Here is a 21,692-nt window from a genome sequence, read left to right as displayed (position 1 = left end):
CTGAGAAAAAACCAACTCTCTAGAATCTACTTATGATTTTTGCTTTCATTTCTTTTTTCCCCACTATAAACTCAGTGTACAGACAAGTATTACAAAAACACCTGGGCAATAGAAAAATTAATTTATAAATATTTGAAAAACATTTCTAATACCAAAAGCTTGAGGGAAAAAAAAAACTACTTATAGTACTTTGGTTGCAAACAAGTCCTTCACACCCAGTATTCTAAAAAGGCTGTGTTTCCTGTTTGTTTGGTTAGCTTAGCTGTTTAGCAATTCAAAGTAGAAATGAGTAGTATTTTCAGCTATGATTTGACTGATAAAATTTAATATAAGCTATAATTAAATCAAATTATAATAAATGCCAAGCAGTCATCAGGTTGGTTTCTGAAGTTTTTAGTTTGTCTGAGGGTAAATCCTTTGCTCTGGAATACTAAGGCTACTAGAATTATACACTAAGTGCAGATTACTCCATTTCTATTGTTGCCTTATTGAGAGAGACTGACATTTTACTATACTAATCTACTTGCACCATCTGTTTATTCACCAAATATATGAAGTCACCATTTGTGAGAAATTGCAAGGTATTGAGGAAGATATGATGGTGAAAGTCAATTATAGTTACTAGATCAAGGAACTAATAACTTCAGGTAGAGGTGATATGACATTAAAAATATAATACAGTTGGGTTATTTGGGAAGTAAGAACAAAACATTAACACATATTTAAGAATTTAAAATACTTTTAATTCTTCTCATCATTAAAAGGGATCATGTTATAGATTTGGAAGGGAAATCAAAGACAGTCTAGTTAAAGAATCATAGAATCACATATCTAGAACTGGAAGATACTTCAGTGGACATCTATTTCAACCTTCTCATTTCACAAATGAGGAAATTGATTTCTTAAGATTCCTTAAGAACACAAAGGGAGTAAATGGTAAAGGCATGATCTGAACATGTCTTCTGACTCCAAATTCACCCCTATTTTTGCTGTATGACATTACCTTAATCTATTACATTATTAATGGGACAGTAAACCAAGTTACAAATCTGATGATATCCTCTGACCAAAACTTTGGCATCCACAATAGTTTTGTTTTATTTTGCTCAATTAAATTACCAATATTTATAACAACTAACTTACTGGATAGAATTTCCTTTAAAAGAAATTAGTTGACTTTATCATCATTAGTCATAGATAATGATTTTTTTAATACTTCTCATACAAGTCTATTTTTAAGTAGGATGTCCATATTTTTTTTATTTGTACGTTCCATTACTCATGAAGAAAACAATTTTCTGATGATTTTTATAATTATTCTCCCCATATTTCTTCCTTGGTTTGTGTGTCATGTTTATGAAATATATCTTAGATTATCTAGTAAATGACTTCAATTTACAAAGATATTCTTTAATTAAACTCCCAAAGAAATCAAAGTAATACATGGTAGAAATCAAAAGGCTTAAGGTTTTGCAGGTTCAAAATTTTAAAACTGGAAATGGGTCTTACACATATACACACACAAAACTATTTAAGATGATTTTATCATCTTATAAAATACAAACTATAAAATCTCAAAGGAAAAAAGTTAATTTGGGAACCAAGTGGGAAGTAAGAAGTAAAAGGTAATATTAAATAAGAAGAAGACACAAATTAAGATTCTGGGAGGTGGGGAGGAAGCAGAGACCCTAAAGAAAACTATACAATTACTGAATGTTAAGATTGGAAAGGACTTTATAAATCAACCTAATTCCCCAAGAAGATGACTACTAGCCCCATCTTTCATTGGGATCAAAAAAGAAGAAAAGGATCCAATTCATTAAATTATATAAAAATTATTTTTGTGCAATCAAAAAACTAATTGAATGCCTATCAATTGGGAAATAGCTGAAAAAATTGTGATGTATGAATGTAATAGAATACTGTTGTGCTATAAGAAATAATGAAGGGAATTGTTTCAGAGAAGCCTAGGAAGACTTGTATGTATTAATTCAGAGTGAAATATACAGAATCAGGAGTACTCCAATACAACAATAACAATTCTGTAAAGATAAATAACTTTAAAAGACTTAAGAACTTTGATAAATGTAATGAGCAATCATAATTCCTGAGAATTAAAAAAGTCATACTCATAGTACAAAGGGAGACATCTATAGTTTGGATTTTTTTTTTTGCCTGACCCTGAACATTTGCTACGAAAGTTTTGCTTTTATTATTTTTTTTCAATGAAAGGAAAAGTAGGAGAGAGAGAACATAGTTATTTATTTATTTTTAAAAAATTAATTAAAAAACTAATCCAATTCAATTTTCTCCTTAGACTTGTTTCCTTATTTTTAAGCAGTTAAATTAACTTGTCTGTAGTCATATAAATAGCAAAAGAACTAGAACTAAAGTTAAAATCTTTTAGCTTCCAGTCTTGGGTCTTTCTATTATGTCACTGAGAAAAAAACAAGAGGAAAAGTAAACTAAGGGTTTTTAAAAATGGCCACATCTAATTTAGACAAGGAGGACAAAAAATTAGGGTAGGTAAAATATATTTGATCAGAGACTTAAAATTTATAACAAATAAAATTACCCCAATGCATATGTTTACATACAAAATGTTTTCTAAAAGCAAAAATTTTTTTTAATCCAAAATATAGTTTTGATTCTATCTTAATACATGCCTTTTAGATAAGCATAGGTCCCTAAACAACTGATTGTTTCCACCAGAATATAATCTATTCAGGTATTTAAAAAGTGTTAAAATTCAGTGGTTACTTTATTAAATATGAATAATTTTCTCTGATGGAATTAGAGAGATAGCTTGGGATTGGTCAGTTAAAAATGGACTATGCGGCTAGAAAATGCCGAGTTCTCCAAATCTGGAACTAGTCCAGAGTAGTACAAAGCTTTTAGAAGAGGTCCCTATGCCTATATCTGAAGTAGACAGAAGAAAAAATAATTTTTCTGCCTGCCCTTCTCTTATAAGTCATGGCACTTTGAAGTTGGGTTTCTTAAGCAGAAGGCCTTGCATCCAGTATGGAAAACATGTTTTCCAAGCAGGCATAGGCACAAGCACAGGCACAGAGAAGTAGCATTCAAATAGCTTCAAGGAGCAAGATCTTTGGCAGCAAAGAAAAGAACTAGTGACAGACTCAAGAAAGTGTTAATTCTGGCAATTAAGGGTTGAATTTTGAAGAAGTGCTGATCCTAGAAGTCCCCAAAAACAATTCACTTCAGAAACTGATGGGAGAGAGAGAGCTAGGGCTTATAAGAACTATACAAGAAGAGAAGAGCATTGTGGCCCTACAATTGTGGAGACATGATTTACATACACTCTTGACATGAGATTTGTAACCCTTAATTTTGTACTTATTCTTATCACGTACACTATATACATTTGTGGCAGAAAGTGCCCCAAGTTTATGGAGCAACTCTTTCATAGCTAATGTTTTTGTTGGGAATTTATGAACTAAAGCTGTTGGAAAGGAGGCACAAGGAGGACCATGGAGACTGTTTGTCACATAACAGCTTTTCTATGAAGATTCAACTTATGTGTATGTATGCAAGTAGAGAAAGTAGCTCAGCTGGGTGTTATATAAGAATAAAAAAACTTTTTACATGTTTCCTAAATGTTTCTTGACTGAAGTTGGAGAAAGGCGACTATTCTGGTTAACTTTTTGAACTATACTCTTTTTCTTATTTCTTTTAATAGCATTTACTTTATAGCACTTCTCAATTTTCCAGTGTTTTTAAAATACTTGAGATTCTAATCTAATTGACAAGCACTATAAAATAAGTGATATTGAAAAAATAAGAGAAAATTCTAATTATGAAAGTTAGTTAGGATAGTCACCTTTCTTTAAGTTCAGTCAAGAAACATTTACTAAACATTGCATTGAAAATAAAAAAAAGTTATAATACAAACCCTGCCCTTCAAAAGCTTGTGATAGTCTAAAAAAGTGAACAATACATATACAAGCAACTGTTACCAACAGAGTAAGAAATGCGAAGAAAAATTCCTGTGAAGTGCTATGAAAATGCCTTACACTTAATAGTAATTCAGTTGGCTAGCCAAAAATTATGCTATTGACTCTTAAGATCTGTAACTTAACAATTTCTATTATAGCTTAATGATAAAATTTATTTTCATATTTATTTCATGAAATGTTTTTCTGTTTAGTGAGGAAAGTGTTATTTTAATAGTCTAGAAAATGTTAAAATGAAAGTGAACATGACTATTTTGTCCAATGGATCCATAATAGGGAAGTGATGTCCAAAGAATATCAATTGCTGAGGTTAAAGAGATTAAAAAAAACACTTTTTAAAAACAGTCTAAACCTACTTTACATTAAATAACATTCTCCCTTGGTTACTCAAAGAAATTTAATAAATATTTTACTTACCAACTGCAATATGGTCAAGTATCGTTTCCACCACAAATATTTCTGAATCCATGGGCCAAATGCAGTTAAGCCATAATATGAATACATAATCACATGGATAAAAGAATTAAGCTGAGCTCCAAAAAATGCTGTTGAAAAAATAAGTAATAATTATAATGTTTTGTTATTATAATTATAATCAATTATAATTATTTGTTTGGTTTTTGCTACTTCTCAATCTTATGTGTTATAACAACAATTCAATCAGAACATCTAACTAGAACTTTGTTGTATCAGGCTTTTATGGGAAAGAAGCAAATTATTTTAAATTTGTGCATGTAAACTTTTTTATATCTTTATTCCAAATTTTGGGGTATGTCTTGTGACAGTACAAATTCAGTCTCATTTCCTAAACTTTATATGCATATAGAATTGTAAAATGCTAACTATCAGATGAATACTAAAATTACTCTAATGGCTTCAGATTATCAAAGATTAAATAATCTTCACTATATCTAAAGAAGGAAAGTATAAAAAGAAAGATATTCTAGAATAATAGAAATAATATTGAACTAAATCTAAAAAGTGATAAATGGTAGGTACCATCATTCTACAGGTGAACCCTATAGGAAACCCAAAGTAAGTTTGGTATGAATGGCCCCAGTCAAAGCATCCCAGAATGGAGTGGACTGATGGGTTCCCCTTCCTAAGGAGGAAGAAAAAAAAAGAATACTGCCAGCCCAATTAAATGAGCTCCTTTTTATTAAATCTGATGGTCTTTTCTTAGCCTTCATCCTTGTTGACTTCTCCACAGAATCTGACACTTATTTTACCATCTTTTCCTCCTAGAAATTCTCATGACATTTATCTCAAAATAATTCTCCTTCTACCTGTCTGACTACTGCTTGGTTTCCTTTGCTGGGTCATCATCCATATTGATATATGTCCTTAACTCTGGGTGTAATAATAATATCTATCATCTGTTGATTGCAAAATGCTTTACATGCATTCTGTAATTTAATTCTTACAGCAATCTTGTGATGTAAGTGTATTATTATTTTCATTTTATAGAAGAGGAAACTAGAAAGCTCCAGTCCCATATCACCAATTGTTTCTTGGACATTTAAAACTAAATGTTCAATAAATATCTTAAACATAACATGTCCAAAACATAACTCATTACCCTTTTCCTCAAACCCACTTCTTTTCCAAATGTCTCCATTTCTTTCAATGGCATCATCATTCTTTCAGACACCTAGTAATACTTGTTATACTTGACCCCTAATTTTTTTTCACTGCTCATATGCAACCAATTGCCAAGTCTTCCCCATTTGCCTCCACAACTTTTTTTTTCTATTTATCTTCTCTTTACTCTCACAGGCAACATTCTAGATAAAGCCATCATAACCTTTGCCTAAATTATTTTAATAAGCATCCAAACTGGTTGTCCTACCTCAAGTCTAACCTTTCTATAATTTATTTTCCACATAACTGGCAAAGTGATTTACCTAAAGCATAGGTCTGACTATGACACTATCTTATTAACAAATTTGGTGACTCTTTATATTTATCCTCCCTTATTTATAAGATCAAATATCAACTCTTCTGTTTAGGTATTGAAATTAAATGAAATGTATTTTCAGAAGATCTAATAAAAGTAGCATGTGACTTCCTCCAATTTACATTTCAGCAAAAGATGAAATGGGATGAGGAAGGTAGATTGAGGCAATGTTTGATAAATTATAAGTGGTAATAGGATCAGAAAACAGAGATTCAGAGGAAAGAACAATATATAGGTTTAAAAATATAAAGAGCAGGATGTAGAAGTGATGGACTGGTAGAACAGGGATGAGCAAAAAGAGGAGGAGTCAAGAAATTCCAATATGTTTAGGCATCTCTATCCACAGAGATAGAAAGACAGGAAGTTTTCCAACAAAGGAGGGAATTTCAGAATTAATAAACATGGAGTGAATAGATCTCTGGCTTATGGTGAGAGCTAAGGAACTATTGGATTTTATGATTGTGTTAATGTAGAAAAAAATTGTTCAATAATGTTTATGGCTTTATTTCTTAAACTCTAAGGAATAATGCTTATACATAAAACGTTTGTTTACAGGGAATCAATGAATTTATTTTAAATAAAACTTTACAAAAATAATTCATGTATGAACTAAGTTCACCATTTTTTCAGCAATTATAATAGAATGACAAGAAAAAACATGAATAACTGCATCATTTACATTATCCCTTTATGTTCTGAGGACTATACTGCTCCAGGCCTTCACAACTTTATGCAAATCAAGAGAGGCTTACAAGATTCAGTACGTCAAATTTCACATGTGCTGATCTTTCACTGAAACATTCTCAAGCCATCTGATCCTCAGAAGAGCAGTTCTTGGATCATATTCAAAGTTCAGAAGCTCTTTAATATTGGTTCAAATATTTTAATATTCTGGATAAGATCTTGATTCCAGATATCCAGGATGAACCCAAACCAAAGCTGTTATGGATATCCATAATACCTGAGTGGGGGGGGGGGGGGGGACTGAGGATAAATATCTTGGTATCCTTTTGAGACTGATGCAATGGAACAGCACCAGAATAGAAGGTATTGGATTTTTAGGTTTATCTTGCTCTGAGTCTGCAAACATTTCTCCACATGTGATTTTTCTTTGGTGTAAGACTGGTTATACATATGTATGACCCTCTTCTTTTATATACCTTCTTTCAGAAATGAAGTTAAACCAAGAAGGAAGTTAACTGACATATCTATGAACTGATAAAAGCCATATTCAGAAAGACCATCAATTCTCCATTACTTCCCTTCAAAAATGCATACCAAAATCTATATATTTCATGCAAACATAATAAATTTTCTTTGTTCACTGAAAATTCCAAAATATGCTTACCTTGTCCTCCTGCTACCCACTTAATGCCAATCCACCACAATGTAAACATAGTACAGTGATGATACACATGAAGGAAAGATACTTGATTGTTTTTCTTCCTCAGAATGAAGAACACTGTATCCAAATACTCAACTCCTTTTGACACAAAGTACCACCACAGAGCCCCAGCTATCTGCAAAAGGAGAAAATTAAACATGCTTGTTTGTAAACACAAATCACCGAGTGTAACTATGCTTATTTCAAATAATTCAATGATTATTATATAATGTGTTACATGATATGAATGCTAAAAATTTATTTACCCCAAAAGATTTGCTATCAAAATATCTACAGCATGACACAAGCAAAGATTAATAATCGGATCTAAAGCTAGATGAATACAATGTTCAAAGAATATTCCATTTGGTCAGATATCTCAATGTTTTCTTTATATATAATATTAAATATTTGAATATAAAATAAAACCAAAAATAATACAATTTTCGCAAGTTCATTGGCCATGCTTTTCAATGATTTCTATAGAAATTTATCTTAAATGACTAGAAACTTAAAACTTAACTTTTTGGATAAATATATAATTCAGGTGCATATGCCTAGCATACATCATAGACACTTTCCTATATGTGTACTTCATCATAGTATATCATATTATGTAATATATAAATATAACTATACACAATATACAATATACCACATAATATCCAATATACAATAAAATATGATGAAGTTATTGTATCATAAAACACATACTTCAAAAAACATGTACGTTGTCAAAGTACATGGTCTTTTAAAAAAAATTTTCAGCAATTAGGATCTAATAGAAATGAACCAGAGGCAATAACCACTAGCAACAATATACTGAATGTGTTATAGTTTAGTTTATACACTTTGTTTTTTATTTCTTACAATATAAAGATTAGCTTCATTTTTATAAAGAGATAATACAGCTAATAAACATCTGAATTAAGATGCAAGCCTAATAATTTTGAGTCTAATTCCTGTGCCCTATTTTTTTAATACAACTGCCAACAATAGATTGCAGTATAAGTTTCTTTGATAATTAGATAGGTCTGTGATAGGTCTGTGATTTCATTGCTGAACATAATCCTTCCAAACATATACTCATAATATTCATAACAGACTCTTCAATAAATGTATCACAAGAAGTTCAACAAATAATTTGGAAAATTTCATCATAGTCTTTCTAATTTGATACAGATACCAATTAAGAAGATGGGCTACTTAAAAAAAATCACTATGTGTCCAGGCCACCATCTCCCTCTTCCCCAACAATTTTATTTTCTTCTGACAGTATAGGTGATATTGCCTTTTCTCCTTTTCAGGCCCACAATGTTCCTTCTTTACCTTTAGGCAATCCTTATATTTAATTCTTCAGAGACTATTATATTAATACTACATATTATTGTATGTGACTTATATCCATAAAATAAGACCACAAAAATTTCATTATTTAAAAAACCATTCTCTTTGTTTCAAAGACAATCTCTGAATCATTAAAATAACTACACAATTTCCTAATCCAGTCCATTTTTGTGTATATGTAGCTTAAAAGAAGGTTTTGCTTGATTAGAATTATCACTACAGATAACACTTGTTTTTGTCCAAGTTTGTTTTCTTTGTAAAGGTTTCATGAATGCAAATTTTAGGATGGATTTTGAGTTTTTATTTTCTTCTGAAAGGTTTTTGTGATAGTCATATTTTTCATATAAGTCCTCTCTTGCATATTCTCTTATTTCTCTTAAAAAAAAAAGGAATGCTGATTTCATTGTCTGCCATACTACATACACACACATGCATGCATGTGTATGTGCACACGCATATACACACATTGTTTTTCTTTCTATATGAGCTGTAATCAGGACTGTTCTCTAAATAAAATGTTTTCATGTGATTTGTATTTAAAGGGTTTCCCCCCTATGTAAATCTGTTGCATAGTGGGATAAACTTTGCCACAATGATTAAATTTATAGGGTTTTTCTCTTTCTATAGTCTTTAAATCTATTAAAAAATTAATAGATTCATATAAAACTGAAGATACATTTAAAAACTTGGTTGATATTGTGTCACAGTTCCCTTTTATTATCCTGCCTCAGTTTCCCTAATTGTCCTGCCTTAGTTTCCCCCTAGTTGCAACCCCCCTTTTCTGCTCATTAGAACTGAGATAATTAGGGCTATGGAGATCTGGTATTCCAAAAGATAAAACTCCAGATGTCCCATGTCAGATACCTAATTGATATCCTCTAAGTCCAGACTTCTTGGCTCTAGTTGGACATCTCCTTAACACCCAATTTGTTAGAATATATGGTCCTACCCCCAACCTGTCAGAACTGGATTGATGGTCCTCTTCCTGGAGATTCCCACTCACCAGAGTCTGGACTTCAGTCCCTCTGTCTCTCTCCCTCTCCCTCCGCACCCCCCAGTCTTTGTTTAGCTACCTGAGCTTGGAGCTCCATGTTTATATATATTTCATGGGAACTTCACATTCGCTGCTGGAAGTTTTGGGCATCAGCCCTGGGGGCATCATACCACCAGCCCAATATCTCCCTCTTAGAAATCCAAATAAAATATTAAAAACTCTCTGATCTCTATCTTGCCTCAGTTTCTCCAGTATTATAATATCTGAATTGTATTTCATATTAATATATTTATAACATTCCTTTCCTATATATTTATAACATTCCTTTCCTATATGCAGCCTCTTATGCTTAGACAAATTTGATAGATATTTTAAATCTTGCCCACAGTCCATTTATAGGAGTTTTTTTTTTTCAAACAATGGATTCCTATGAATCAATTTACTCAATGAATGGGACTGATTAGATGAAGTTTTCTCAGTTTAGGAGACTAGTTTATGAGAGTAGGCCTAAGTCACATGATTCCTATACCTAGAGTAGGAAGATGAGGTTGTGGATCTCAGATTTCAGGAAATCACATGATTATTGAGCCAAAATCTCTAAAGGTCAGACCCACGTCAATGACCAAAAGTGATGTGACCCACAGGAAGTGACATGACCCATAGGAAACTTACAACATTGGTGACCACTGGTCAAAGATAGTTACTTCCTTTTAGTCTAGCCAATGAAAAGGCTTGGGTCTTTTCCTATTTAAGTAGATGTTCTACTTCCTGCTGGTCAGGTAGAGCACATGGTGGGAGCTGGGATGCTTCCTGGGTGCACTGAGACTCTCCCTGCAGGGACTAAATAAATGCTTTCTCTTTGTACCTGAAGATGTCTCTGATTAGTTAATTTGGGAAAGGAGGTCTAGCACCCATCCCACACATTCAATAATCTCAAAACTATATTGCTACCAGCAAGGAACTTTAGCTAGTCTAGCTGTTTTCTCTAATACTAATATTTTCTCATATAGTAAATCCAGGGTTGTGATATTAAAGTCCAAATGCCATGTCTCTAATGTCATTTAAAGTAAAAAGAGTATATGTCACAAAAAGCTTTATAGATGTCTTATATTTTTCATCTATTATGGCCTCCCAATTTTATCCTTAAATGCACTCAGTATGAATCTTTCATCAAGGATTCTTTAAACTTGTTTTCTTTTTTACTTTTTTTTATTATTTTATGAGTTGATATTCATAATTTTCTACAGTTTGCCTTTAAGTTTATATTCTAAACTGTTGTTCTTGACTTATATCTTGCTGGCGAGGAGATTTACTAGATCTTTTGGCTCTCTACTTATAGTAATTGATTTATATTTTTAAAATTTCCTTAGAAAATTGTTATAATCTGTGTCACTATTCATTAACTTTCCATTTTTGAATACCAATAGCCTATTTAAAACAGGTCAAATTGGAGCTGTGAAATAATGCATTATATCTTTTATCATTTCCATATTTTCTTCTCTGCATAATTTTTTTTGTTCTAACAAGTGGTATATATACACATGTATATATATTTACCATTACATAAATATGCATATATACATTACATTAATTTACATAAGTATATACATATTTATACACAAACATAAAATATATATATGTATGCCTGTCTATGTATACACACATACAGATAATTAAGGAATGATTCCCATTTCAGTAATGGATCATTTCCTGTATGTTAAATATAATTTTATTTTTTTGTTATTGCAATATAGTATTTATTATAATCAGCATCTACTAACTCAGTTCCCTCAGGAACAATTTATAATAGTTAATCAATAAATATTTATCAAATATTATATGTCAAGCATATTGTGCCAAGAACTGGGGAGACCAAAAAGAAAAATGCGAAAGAGAATTCTTAACCTCGAGGACCTCACAATCTAATGGGTGAAGACAACACACAAAAGGAAACTGAAAAGTAAGAGGGGGGCAGGGTAGGGCAAGACCACAGTACTGAGAGTTGTTCCATAAAGAGGTTCAGAGAAGTATATGCAGGTAGGAAATGAAGAGATGGCTAGCCTGAGTACTCATTAGACTCATCATTTTATACTACAGAAAATATTTTCCAAGTTGTGGATATGAACCTTGTTAAATAATGTAGGGTGTGTTTTTCCTCTACCTTGTGTTCTAATTAAGTCCTATTAAGACACCAGATGGTACAGAAAGATTACATTACAGTCTAAGATTAAGGGTCTAGTGAGAGGTGACCTTTGTAATATTTTTAATTTTTTAATTGAAACAAAATAGAACCTTTTCTGAAAGAAAACATTGTAATCTAACATTATTTTTGTCAAGTGTTTATATCTTTAAGTAGATGACGAGAATATGAAGTAAGTATTAATAGATTTTGAATTAGTACATAAGTAAAATCTGTTTTTATCCTCTGGCTATTTAGGAGCTTGACACAGATTCTTTCACATTCAGGCTTAAGTGTTTAGATTTGTAAGGTCTCCCATATAATGCCTATATTGATTCAATGTAAATGAGATAATTCTTTTTTGAAAAGTTAACATTTAAAATGCAAAAACATAAGTTAATTATGAAATCAGAGAAAACTATTTAGGACTCAACTACTCACTGTAGAATTTAAGTACTTGAAATACATATGAAACCTGTTGGGGGAAAAGGCTTTAAACAAACTAGTTGCAATAAATCTATACTTTAAAACTTCTTAATATCACATTATTTAAATGTGTTTGGACACAATGTGTCATAAATAAGTATTGTTCAAGTAGTAACATATATCCTAATCTACTGTTATAATCTTGTATGATATTAGATTATTCCCATGTTAAATGCATAATTTCTATACTTATTTGTACACTACTCTAGGAAATACTAAATTATTTGATGGGTCAATTATAGAAATGATTTCCAAGATTATCCTCAGAGTAAAATTAATTTCATTTTGTCTAAGTAAATAAATTGCAATCACTATATATCTTTGAGTAATTAACATTTATATTTTAAATACCATATTATTTCATTATATAATTAATATGCTATTATTACATAATTAATATAGTATATATTATGATGTCCTAATAGTTTTATTTTGAGACTTTTAGTGTGAAATACTTTGCAAGTATATTTGTGGCTAGCAATATGTAAATTTGGTTTAAGATAAACTCTAATCTTTATGAATGTCAGACAGCTCAATAATCCTATTAAATTAGTAATCTCCCTCTTTGGAAAGTTTTCAGTGCAACATGAAAGTCAAAAAAGAAATGGTTTCTGACATCTAATATGATGTCTAACATGCAATTTATCAGATGACACTAATCTAAAGCTTCTCATTAAGTCCACATATTTATTCATTCATTCATTTATTCAATTAAAATTTACTATTGTCAAAATATTCAACATGAGAAATATAAAAAATGGAGGAGTTTATGATCTATAAAGTTAAAATTTAGTAGATCTAAGCTGTACCATAAATTCATATATTTAATGTTAATCAAATAATTAAATTGTTTTAAAATTAATTAAATTTAATATGAAAGGAATATAATTTGCCTGCCTCTTTCTGAATTTTCTTTTCCTGTCTGCCTCTTTCTGAACTTTCTTTTCCTTGTGTATATTTTAAAAATATTAAATTGCTCTTTTTCTCTTTTTTTTTCTATTATTACCTACCAACTCTTCCCTACTCCCAAAGAAAACCCCTCTTGTGTAACAATGTGTATAGTCAAAACAAATCCTCAGCTGACTCATAGCCAGAAACAGTTCATTCTAGAATAGTCTATCACTTCTCTGCCACTCACTCCATTGATTGGAGTTAAATATTTCATTTTCTTTTACATTATCAGTCACTGCATAAATTGTTCTCCAGGTTTTGATTATTTCACTCTTTATCAGCTCATTTAAGCCTTTCCCCGATTTTTCTGAATTCATTCTGTTTGTCATTTCTTACAGTACAATGTTTCATTGTATTTGTATATCAAAACGTGTCTAGTCATTTTTAATATTGAAATGTACACTTCAGTTATTTATTACAACAAAAAATTGTGCTGTAAATATTATTGTACACATAATCCCTTGTGTTCTATTTTTTACTTCCTTGAGGTAAAAAGATACACACATTTTGGGGACTGTAGAATATCATTCCACCTTGATGTTCAGAATAGTTTGAATAATTTATAGCTTCACTAACAGTGAATTAAGGTGTCTTTCCTACTATTAGAGCCCTGTCTATCTAACAAATGCTATTTTCCTCTTTTATCATTTTTGCCAGTCTTACAAGATTGAATGTCAGAGTTGTTTTAAATTGTATTTAGAATCATACATTTAGAGTTAGAAGGAATCTTGGAAGTAAACTAAACCAATCTCCTTTTACAATAAAGGAAAACACAGTTAAGCATTTTTTTCCCCCTTTGAAAACATTCTATTCATATCCTTTGACCAATTATCTATTGATATATCCAGGAAAGGTTCTCATTCACATTAATTGCAATCATTTTTCTATAGATCTTGGACATGAGGTGTTTATCAAAGAAATTTGCTACAAATATTTTCCTAGTTAATTGTTTCTCTCCTAATCATAAGTGTGATTGTGCTTGTAAAATTTTTTTCAATTTATATGCATAAAACTGTCCATTTTGTATTTTATCATCATCTCCATCTTCTGGTTTTGTTAACTATTCTTTTCCTATCCATAGTAGTGAAAGGTTTCTCTTTCCTTTCTCCTCCACTTTGGTTATGATATAATTCATTTCTTTAATATTTAGGATATATGTCTATTTGGAGCTCATTGTTGTACATAATGTGAGACACTGGTCTAAAACCTAAATTCTTCCAGAATGCTCTCTAGTTTTCCCAGCAATTTAGTTGGAATCTTTGAACTCATTAAACACTGTTAAAGATAGTTCATTGTTCCTGAGTCTCCCTTTCCTGTGGGCAGGTAGGTAGCACCATGGACTCCAGATCAGGCCAGCAATCAAGAAGACTTGAGTTCAGATCTGACATCAGATACTTCCTAATTAGGTGATTGTGGGCAATCCTGTCTGCCTCAGTTTCCTCATTTAAGAAATGAGCAGGAGAAGGAAATTGCAAATCAGTCACAAAAAGTCAGACATGATTGAAACAACTCAATTAAAACCTACTTTCCTTGTCTGTTATGCTGAACAACTTTTCCTTTCTTTTAAAAAAATAATAACTCAGTACTAAATGGTTTTGCTGATTACTATTTGCAGTATATTTTGAGATCCCCTTCCTTCCTACTTCCCCCATTTTCTTTCCCCCCAAAAATAAATTTGTTGTTATTTTTTTCTATTTCAATAAAGAATGGCAACAAGTCTGTAAATTAATTTTGTGAATCCGTTTGGGCCTGGGAATTTTTTCTTTGGGTGTTTACATTTTGTTCAATTTTTTTTCTGGTATTAGTCTATTTTAGTTCTTTACTCTTCTATTAATCTGATTACATATTTTTATGACTATTCATCCCCTTCATTTAAATCACAAGCTTCATTGGTATGCAGTTGGGAAAAATAGTTTCTAACAATTTCTATCACTTTCATCTGTTGTGAATCTTTCTTTTCACTTTTGATTTCTGGTAATTTGGTTTTCCTTTCCTTTGTAAAATCAAATTATCTTCATTAATTTCTATACTTCTTCCCTCCTTCACCCTGCAACTTCTACCTTTATTTGTAAATTCAATGTTGTGTTTTTTATTTTTACTTTTAATTCTATTAATCTCGCCTTTGGCTTTCAACATTTCTATTTTTGTATTTAGTTTAGATTGGTTACTTTTATGGTTTATTTGTATGTCAATTCATTTTTCTGTTTTTTCTCTATTTTGTTATTTTGAAATATATTTTCTACTGACTTCTCTGACTATATCCCAAAAGTTGTGATATGTTTCAGTATTATCATTTTCTTTGATAAAATTACCTTTATATTCATTGGGACTGTATTATTTAATTTTCATTTAATTTAAATCTTTTCCAAAAATATGCATTATAATTTTATTATGTTGAGGTAAGTAGAATATTTATTGACAACTTCTCCATTAATGTATGCAAAGACAAAAATTACACGTCTCTCCCTTCAAGAGACAGGTAGGTGTCACTGTGGATAGAGTACTAGAAAGTCAGAAAGACTTGGATTTAAATCCTGCCTCAATATGTGCTGGCTATGTAACCACAAGTCATTTAATCACCATTTATCACAATTTCATCATTTATAAAATGGGGGTAGCATCTATTTCAATGTTGTGAAGATTAACTGAGATAACATGGGAAAGAATTTTCCAAACCTTAAAGGGTTATATAAATGCTAGCTATTATTATTTATTACACAATGGAAAAAATTACTTCCACGTTTACATAATTATTTCTGTAGGAAGATATACTTCCATTTGAGGGTAGAGAAAGTAAGGATAGGTGTTTGGCCTCAAAAGATAAAATTTAACAGCAAAACAGTAACTTTCCAATAGAAAAACAAGCAATACTCTGAGTTATCCAAAATAATTTCACTGAAAATATGATACTAGGCAGTTCAATAACTGCTAGTAAGATAATATAAGACACAGAACTAAAGCAAGGTCTCTTTTAGTAGAGGCAGGGACAGAAGAGAATTATTGCTTCAAACAAAACCTCTCCCTATAAAATTCTCCACTTCTGTACTTTTCATTTAAGGACTTCTTGTAAAGTATTTTTTGTTTAAGTATTGATATTTTGGGCCCTACTGCTGCCAGTAAAGGTTGATTTTCCCTCAGAAAAGAAAGTAGGGGCAATGAAAACTTTCATCAGGATCTAAGTTTCTCTCTACTGCTAGAATTACAATGCATAGTTTTTGTGCTGCTCTAGGAATCTTCTTTCCAACAGCTCAATAAGAAATAATTTGTGCCTACCAAGAGATTATAAAAGAAACTTTTTGTTGTTTGTTGTTGTTGTTGTTGTTGTTGTTATTTTTAACCTCAATCTTTAAATAAACTCAGGGAAGATTGTTTACTTATTTAACAATGCAACCATAGGAAAGACAAGAAGCTAAAAAACAAATTGAGACTCAAGCAAGAAGTATACAAAAAAGATCACAGAAAATCTAAAGAAAGTTTTCTTTACAAAGCATGCTTACTAAAGGGAAGTTTATCCATACACTAACATTATGTAGTGTGACCATGAACAGCTATTGCTTTTAAAATGTGCGTAAAAGAATCATGCAATGTGCAAATCAAATCCTTGGTTTTATTCATTTAATATTCCAAATGAGGACCTATTTATTAAGGAATAAAACTAAGACTAAGATTATGGAGATTCCTACCCATTACTCTATGGTAGTTTTGCCCTCCACTGACCAAACAAATAAAACATTCTTTTGTAAAAAAAAAAATAATAATAAAATAAAATAAAATTAAGCTTTTCAAGAGAGAACCCATTTATTCTATTTAGTTTGGTATATCCCAAAGTTCTACCATCACAGTGTTGGGGAAAGGGTAGATTGTCAGGTAAATGTATGTTGAACTGAATAATTCATAACTTCTCTTTTATTTGAGAAAATGGAAATTTTATCTTATGAATGTGTATGATACTCAATTCCATAAACAGTCATTAATTCCTAACAAAAATCCTTCTATAATGGGCTAGGTGTTGGAGATACAAAAACAAAATGAAAAATTATACCTAATTTCAAAGAGTTTAAATTTTACAAAGTGTAACATAATAGAAATTTTTCATTTATACAATAGTAGATATAATGGAAAGAGTGCTGGATTTGGAATCAAAGAATTTGATTTCAAATCCCAAGTGATTTTTACTGAAAATATTTTTTCTTCTTTGAAACTTGACTTCCTCTTAAACAACTAGGTTTTGTAAGATACTTTTTTTTTAAATTCTAGAACCTATAGCCCAAGATCTAAAACATAGTTAAGCTGAAAAATAATTATTTGTAATTATTTGTGTAATTGGTATAATAATTTGGAAAATAATTATTTGTTTTATAAATAATAAAATAAAATAAAAATAAATAAAAAATGTTATTTACCATGATCTTCTAATTGCTGGTCCATAGACCAAGGCCAATTAAAGAAAAACAATTTTTTTTCTTCAAAACCTTTGCTACCAATGGCCTTTCTTTACCCCTCTTAAAATATAAAAATTTACTTAAAGGCCAGAATAAATGTCTCCTTAAATGGCTGTGGTTAAAGTGGGGGTTAAAGGGGGGGTTAAACAGCCCCAATCCAATTAATTTCTTGGTTGTGCACACCACAGCCCCAACAGTCACCAATCAGCAAGCAATACAAATAGTTACTTCAATTACCATAATAAGTATGCTTAAAGATCATTTTGAAAAAAATAAAGGCTAATGAGATATCCAAGAATCCTTGTTTAACAAACAGGAAGGAAATACCAGGTATATTGTTTGATTTTATTCATAAAAATAATAGTAAATGTAATACTTCAGGGCTTTGCTAACACCTGGCAATAACAATAAAAAAAGAATTTAATTGTCTATCTAAAAGGAAGGAAAGATTAGGTATTGTCCAACATAATGCTGATGCGTTTTTTTTTTTTTAAGTGGATTCACTATTTGGCTTGGATCAGAAAATCTTCACTAAGACCACAATGTGTTGTTGATGAAGATATTTTTAACCAAAGAAACCCATGAAATACATTAATTTAGTGATCTCTATGAGTTGACTTTTAGAAGTCATTAAAATCTTAAATCTTATTTTAAGAGATATAACTTAAAGACTTATTCCAAGTGTAGTTATACTAATTGTCTAATTCAATTAAAATCACTATTTCAAATATATTTCTTTTTTAAGCATATACTTATGTAAAACAATATTTTTTGGTCAGGCAATAATAAAAAATTGTCTAATCCTATTCCAGACTTTGTAATACCATTTTATTGGTATAGATATGAAAATTAGTAAATAAAAGAGGATCAATTATGGTAAATCGCTTCAACTGCATATAATTTAGGAGCATGAGTACACTTGAACGATTTTAAATGGTTTGTAATAAAAAATTTAATCAATAATCTTTGGGTTGGAGAACACTGGTATATTTTTCAAGTGTATATACTTGGTAATGACTGTATAATCAGTTAGCTTATTGTATGTTATAATTCTCTCAAGGATTACTATATTTTCTTAGTCTTACCAGGGACACAAGATTTACTAACAATGCTCAAGCTATACTTTTCTATTAAAACTCTACTTAACTGTCCCTTCCAATACTTCAAAGCCTTTTTTTCTGACCAACAAAACACACTACAAGTAGTTCACAGGAGAAGCAGTGAAAAATCAACCACATAGTCTCTTGCACTTCTTAAGTGATAAACTCCAGGCATAAATATAGCTTTTAGTATATGCTTAAAACCACATGAATATAAACACACACATATTATATATACATGTATGTGTCTATGTATATATGTAGAAATATATATATATATATACATATATATATGTTTACTTAGAAAAATATAGACTATTGAAATAGAAATTCATTATAACATTAAAATGTGTTTTTCATAGATTGCTAATTATAAATTCAGGTCTTTTACTGAAGAGTATTACAAATCACTAGTACTTTAAATATACTTACTCTGACTTCATTCACATCATCTGAATAATCCACACTCTGGCAAATATAGCTATATCCTGCAGCAGTTGATGCTAAAAATAGCTAGAAGAAAAAATAAAGGATATATATTTAGGTTAAAATTTTAACAGATTCAACATCCAAAGCATATTAATATATGTAACAGTTTTAAACATTTGTAATTTAAAATATCAACAATTATTCTAAGGGATAAAGATACCATAACAACTATAAAGCAAACTTTTGTTACAGAAGGTAAAAAAAAAAATGCTTCAGGGTCAGGAACATAGAAAAGAAAGTTCGAGGCTATTTTTAATAAGTTCTACAGTGGACCAGGGACACTGATAGGAAATAACAAATCATTGCAGTGGAAAAGGAAGCAAATGTATTTAATTTATTTTTGTGCCTCCATCAGGGACTAATAAAATGTTCAATATAAATTGCTTAATAAGTTTAGTTCATAGACTGTGAAGGTCAATCTCTTGGATAGCAAATGACCCATAAATTTATATATCTAGGACTCATTACTTTTCTGATTTCAAGTACTTCATCTCTAGACATTTCCATTTCAAACTCAGAATGTCCAAATAGAACTCATCTCCTCCCATTTTCAACTCACTCCTCCTAACTTTTTTTAGTTGTATTAGGACACAGCTATTCTTTCAGTAATCAAGGTCACAACCTAAGAATCATCCTCCATCTTTTTTTCCCCACTTATTCCTCATATCCAACCAGTTGCCAAATCTCATCAATTCCACCTCCACATATCTGAATCTGTCCCCTGCCTCTTGGTATTCATAGGTCCACTATTCTCATTGTGCCGTCTAACCTAAAGGGGCAGCTACTAGTGCATAGTATCTTGGAGTCAGGAATGATATGAGTTCAAAGTAGTCTTACATATTTACAAACTGTGTAGACCTGGCTAAGTCAATTAACACATTAGCCTTAACTTCCTCATTTGTAAAATGGGGACAATAATAGCAACTATCTCCCAGGGTTATTGTGAGGACCAAATGAAGTAAGACTTATAAAGCACTCAGCACTATATGCTTGCATAAATAATAACACTTATATGTGTTATTATTATCTTTATTAAGTTTTGTAGTAATCTTTGAATTGGTCTTGCTTCCATTCTCTCCCTTTTCCAACCTCAAAGTGACACAATGGCAAACCGATATTCTTTGCTCAAGGTTCAGCTGAAGTGTCACTTCCTAAAAGGAGTGTTTCTTAATGTTAATCATGATAACAACAATGATGATAATTTGTGATGTAAACAGTTCCATGACATTTAATGAGCTAGAAGTAAATCACTTGAACATTGTTTTAATCCTTTGTAAAATGAGAGTGGTTAAATTAGGTGAACTCCTAAAATTCTTCCTTCCTGATTCTAAAAATGTGATTCTACAACATTCTACAACAAATGTGATTCTAAGGAACCAAAGGCTCCTTAATTTCTAGATTTTTTGAACTATTTACTATAACCATATTGTAATGGGCTGAGGTTTGAGTTGATGCACTGAGGTCCCAAGTACGTGAGGCTAAATAGTAATTGGGCCATACTCTATTAATATACATGATTGGATAAAGAATGGTCCCTGTCCACTCTCCGTGCAAGTCCTGATGTGTTGTATAGGAAATGACGATTTTGGTGGGTGTAGGCAGAGAGAGAGACAGAAAAAGAAGCTGGGAGAGATTGGGCCTAGGTTCCATTCTCCTGGCTGCTGGTCGTGTGGCTACTGGTCTAGCTAGCTTCTTGACTCAGCTGCACACATTGCTATCGCCGATTCTCTTCCACCTCCGATCCTTCTTCACTGAGAATAAAGACTGATGATTTTCCCCTAACCTGAATTCCTGACTCCTGCTGATTTAAAAAATACGCGATCTTCACACCATATCAATTCATACAATCATTTAATAAATAAGCATTGTGCCTGGAGTCAGACAATACAAATCAAATATGATCCCTTCTTGACAAGCACAGAAAATTAAATTTTTATAGTTTTTAATGTGTGAAAGGCTTCATATCCTATTTTTAGCATGTTACATTAAAGTTTAAATAATTATATTTCTGAGAATTGTTTTTGTTTCATTGATTAGTGATATCAAAAAATTCAGAATCTCATTATCTAAAACAATATTTAAAATTTTCAGAAACTACTTCATTTTTGTTAGACAAGAAAACTCATAAGAAATTCTGAGTACACACTGCAATTGTTTGTGCTCCCTCAACTCAAATTACTTTGTAACTATTTTGTATATGTTGTTCCTCTGAATATTACTTTCCCTCCAAAATACTATAAGCTAATGGAGAGCAAAGATCATTTCATTTTAGTCTTTGTATCCCCAGCACCTAGCACAATAGATTTAATAAATACTTGTGGAATTAGTCAACTGAACTGAAGACAGACCAGTTCTCTGAGACTCTTTTAAATTGAGAACCTGATATCAGCTT

The 21,692-nt window shown here is 30.9% G+C and overlaps 1 protein-coding gene across 1 annotated transcript in view; it reads right to left on the bottom strand.

Annotated features, from left to right (window-relative positions):
• ELOVL4 (ELOVL fatty acid elongase 4) overlaps nucleotides 1-21,692 on the bottom strand; it is a 50,606-nt gene that overhangs the window by 4,034 nt on the left and 24,880 nt on the right. The window contains exons 3-5 of the mRNA XM_031964596.1: nucleotides 19,244-19,324; nucleotides 7,277-7,448; nucleotides 4,389-4,516 (exon numbers count right to left, since the gene is read on the bottom strand). Of these exons, the coding sequence (XP_031820456.1) occupies nucleotides 4,389-4,516; nucleotides 7,277-7,448; nucleotides 19,244-19,324 (381 nt within the window). The remainder of the gene's footprint in view (nucleotides 1-4,388; nucleotides 4,517-7,276; nucleotides 7,449-19,243; nucleotides 19,325-21,692) is intronic.

The sequence above is a fragment of the Sarcophilus harrisii genome, chromosome 4 (genome assembly GCF_902635505.1).
Source record: "Sarcophilus harrisii chromosome 4, mSarHar1.11, whole genome shotgun sequence".
NCBI classification, from domain to species: Eukaryota; Metazoa; Chordata; class Mammalia; order Dasyuromorphia; family Dasyuridae; genus Sarcophilus; species Sarcophilus harrisii.
Note: the sequence above shows the minus strand (reverse complement) of the source record. Positions and strands in the feature narration are given on the sequence as shown.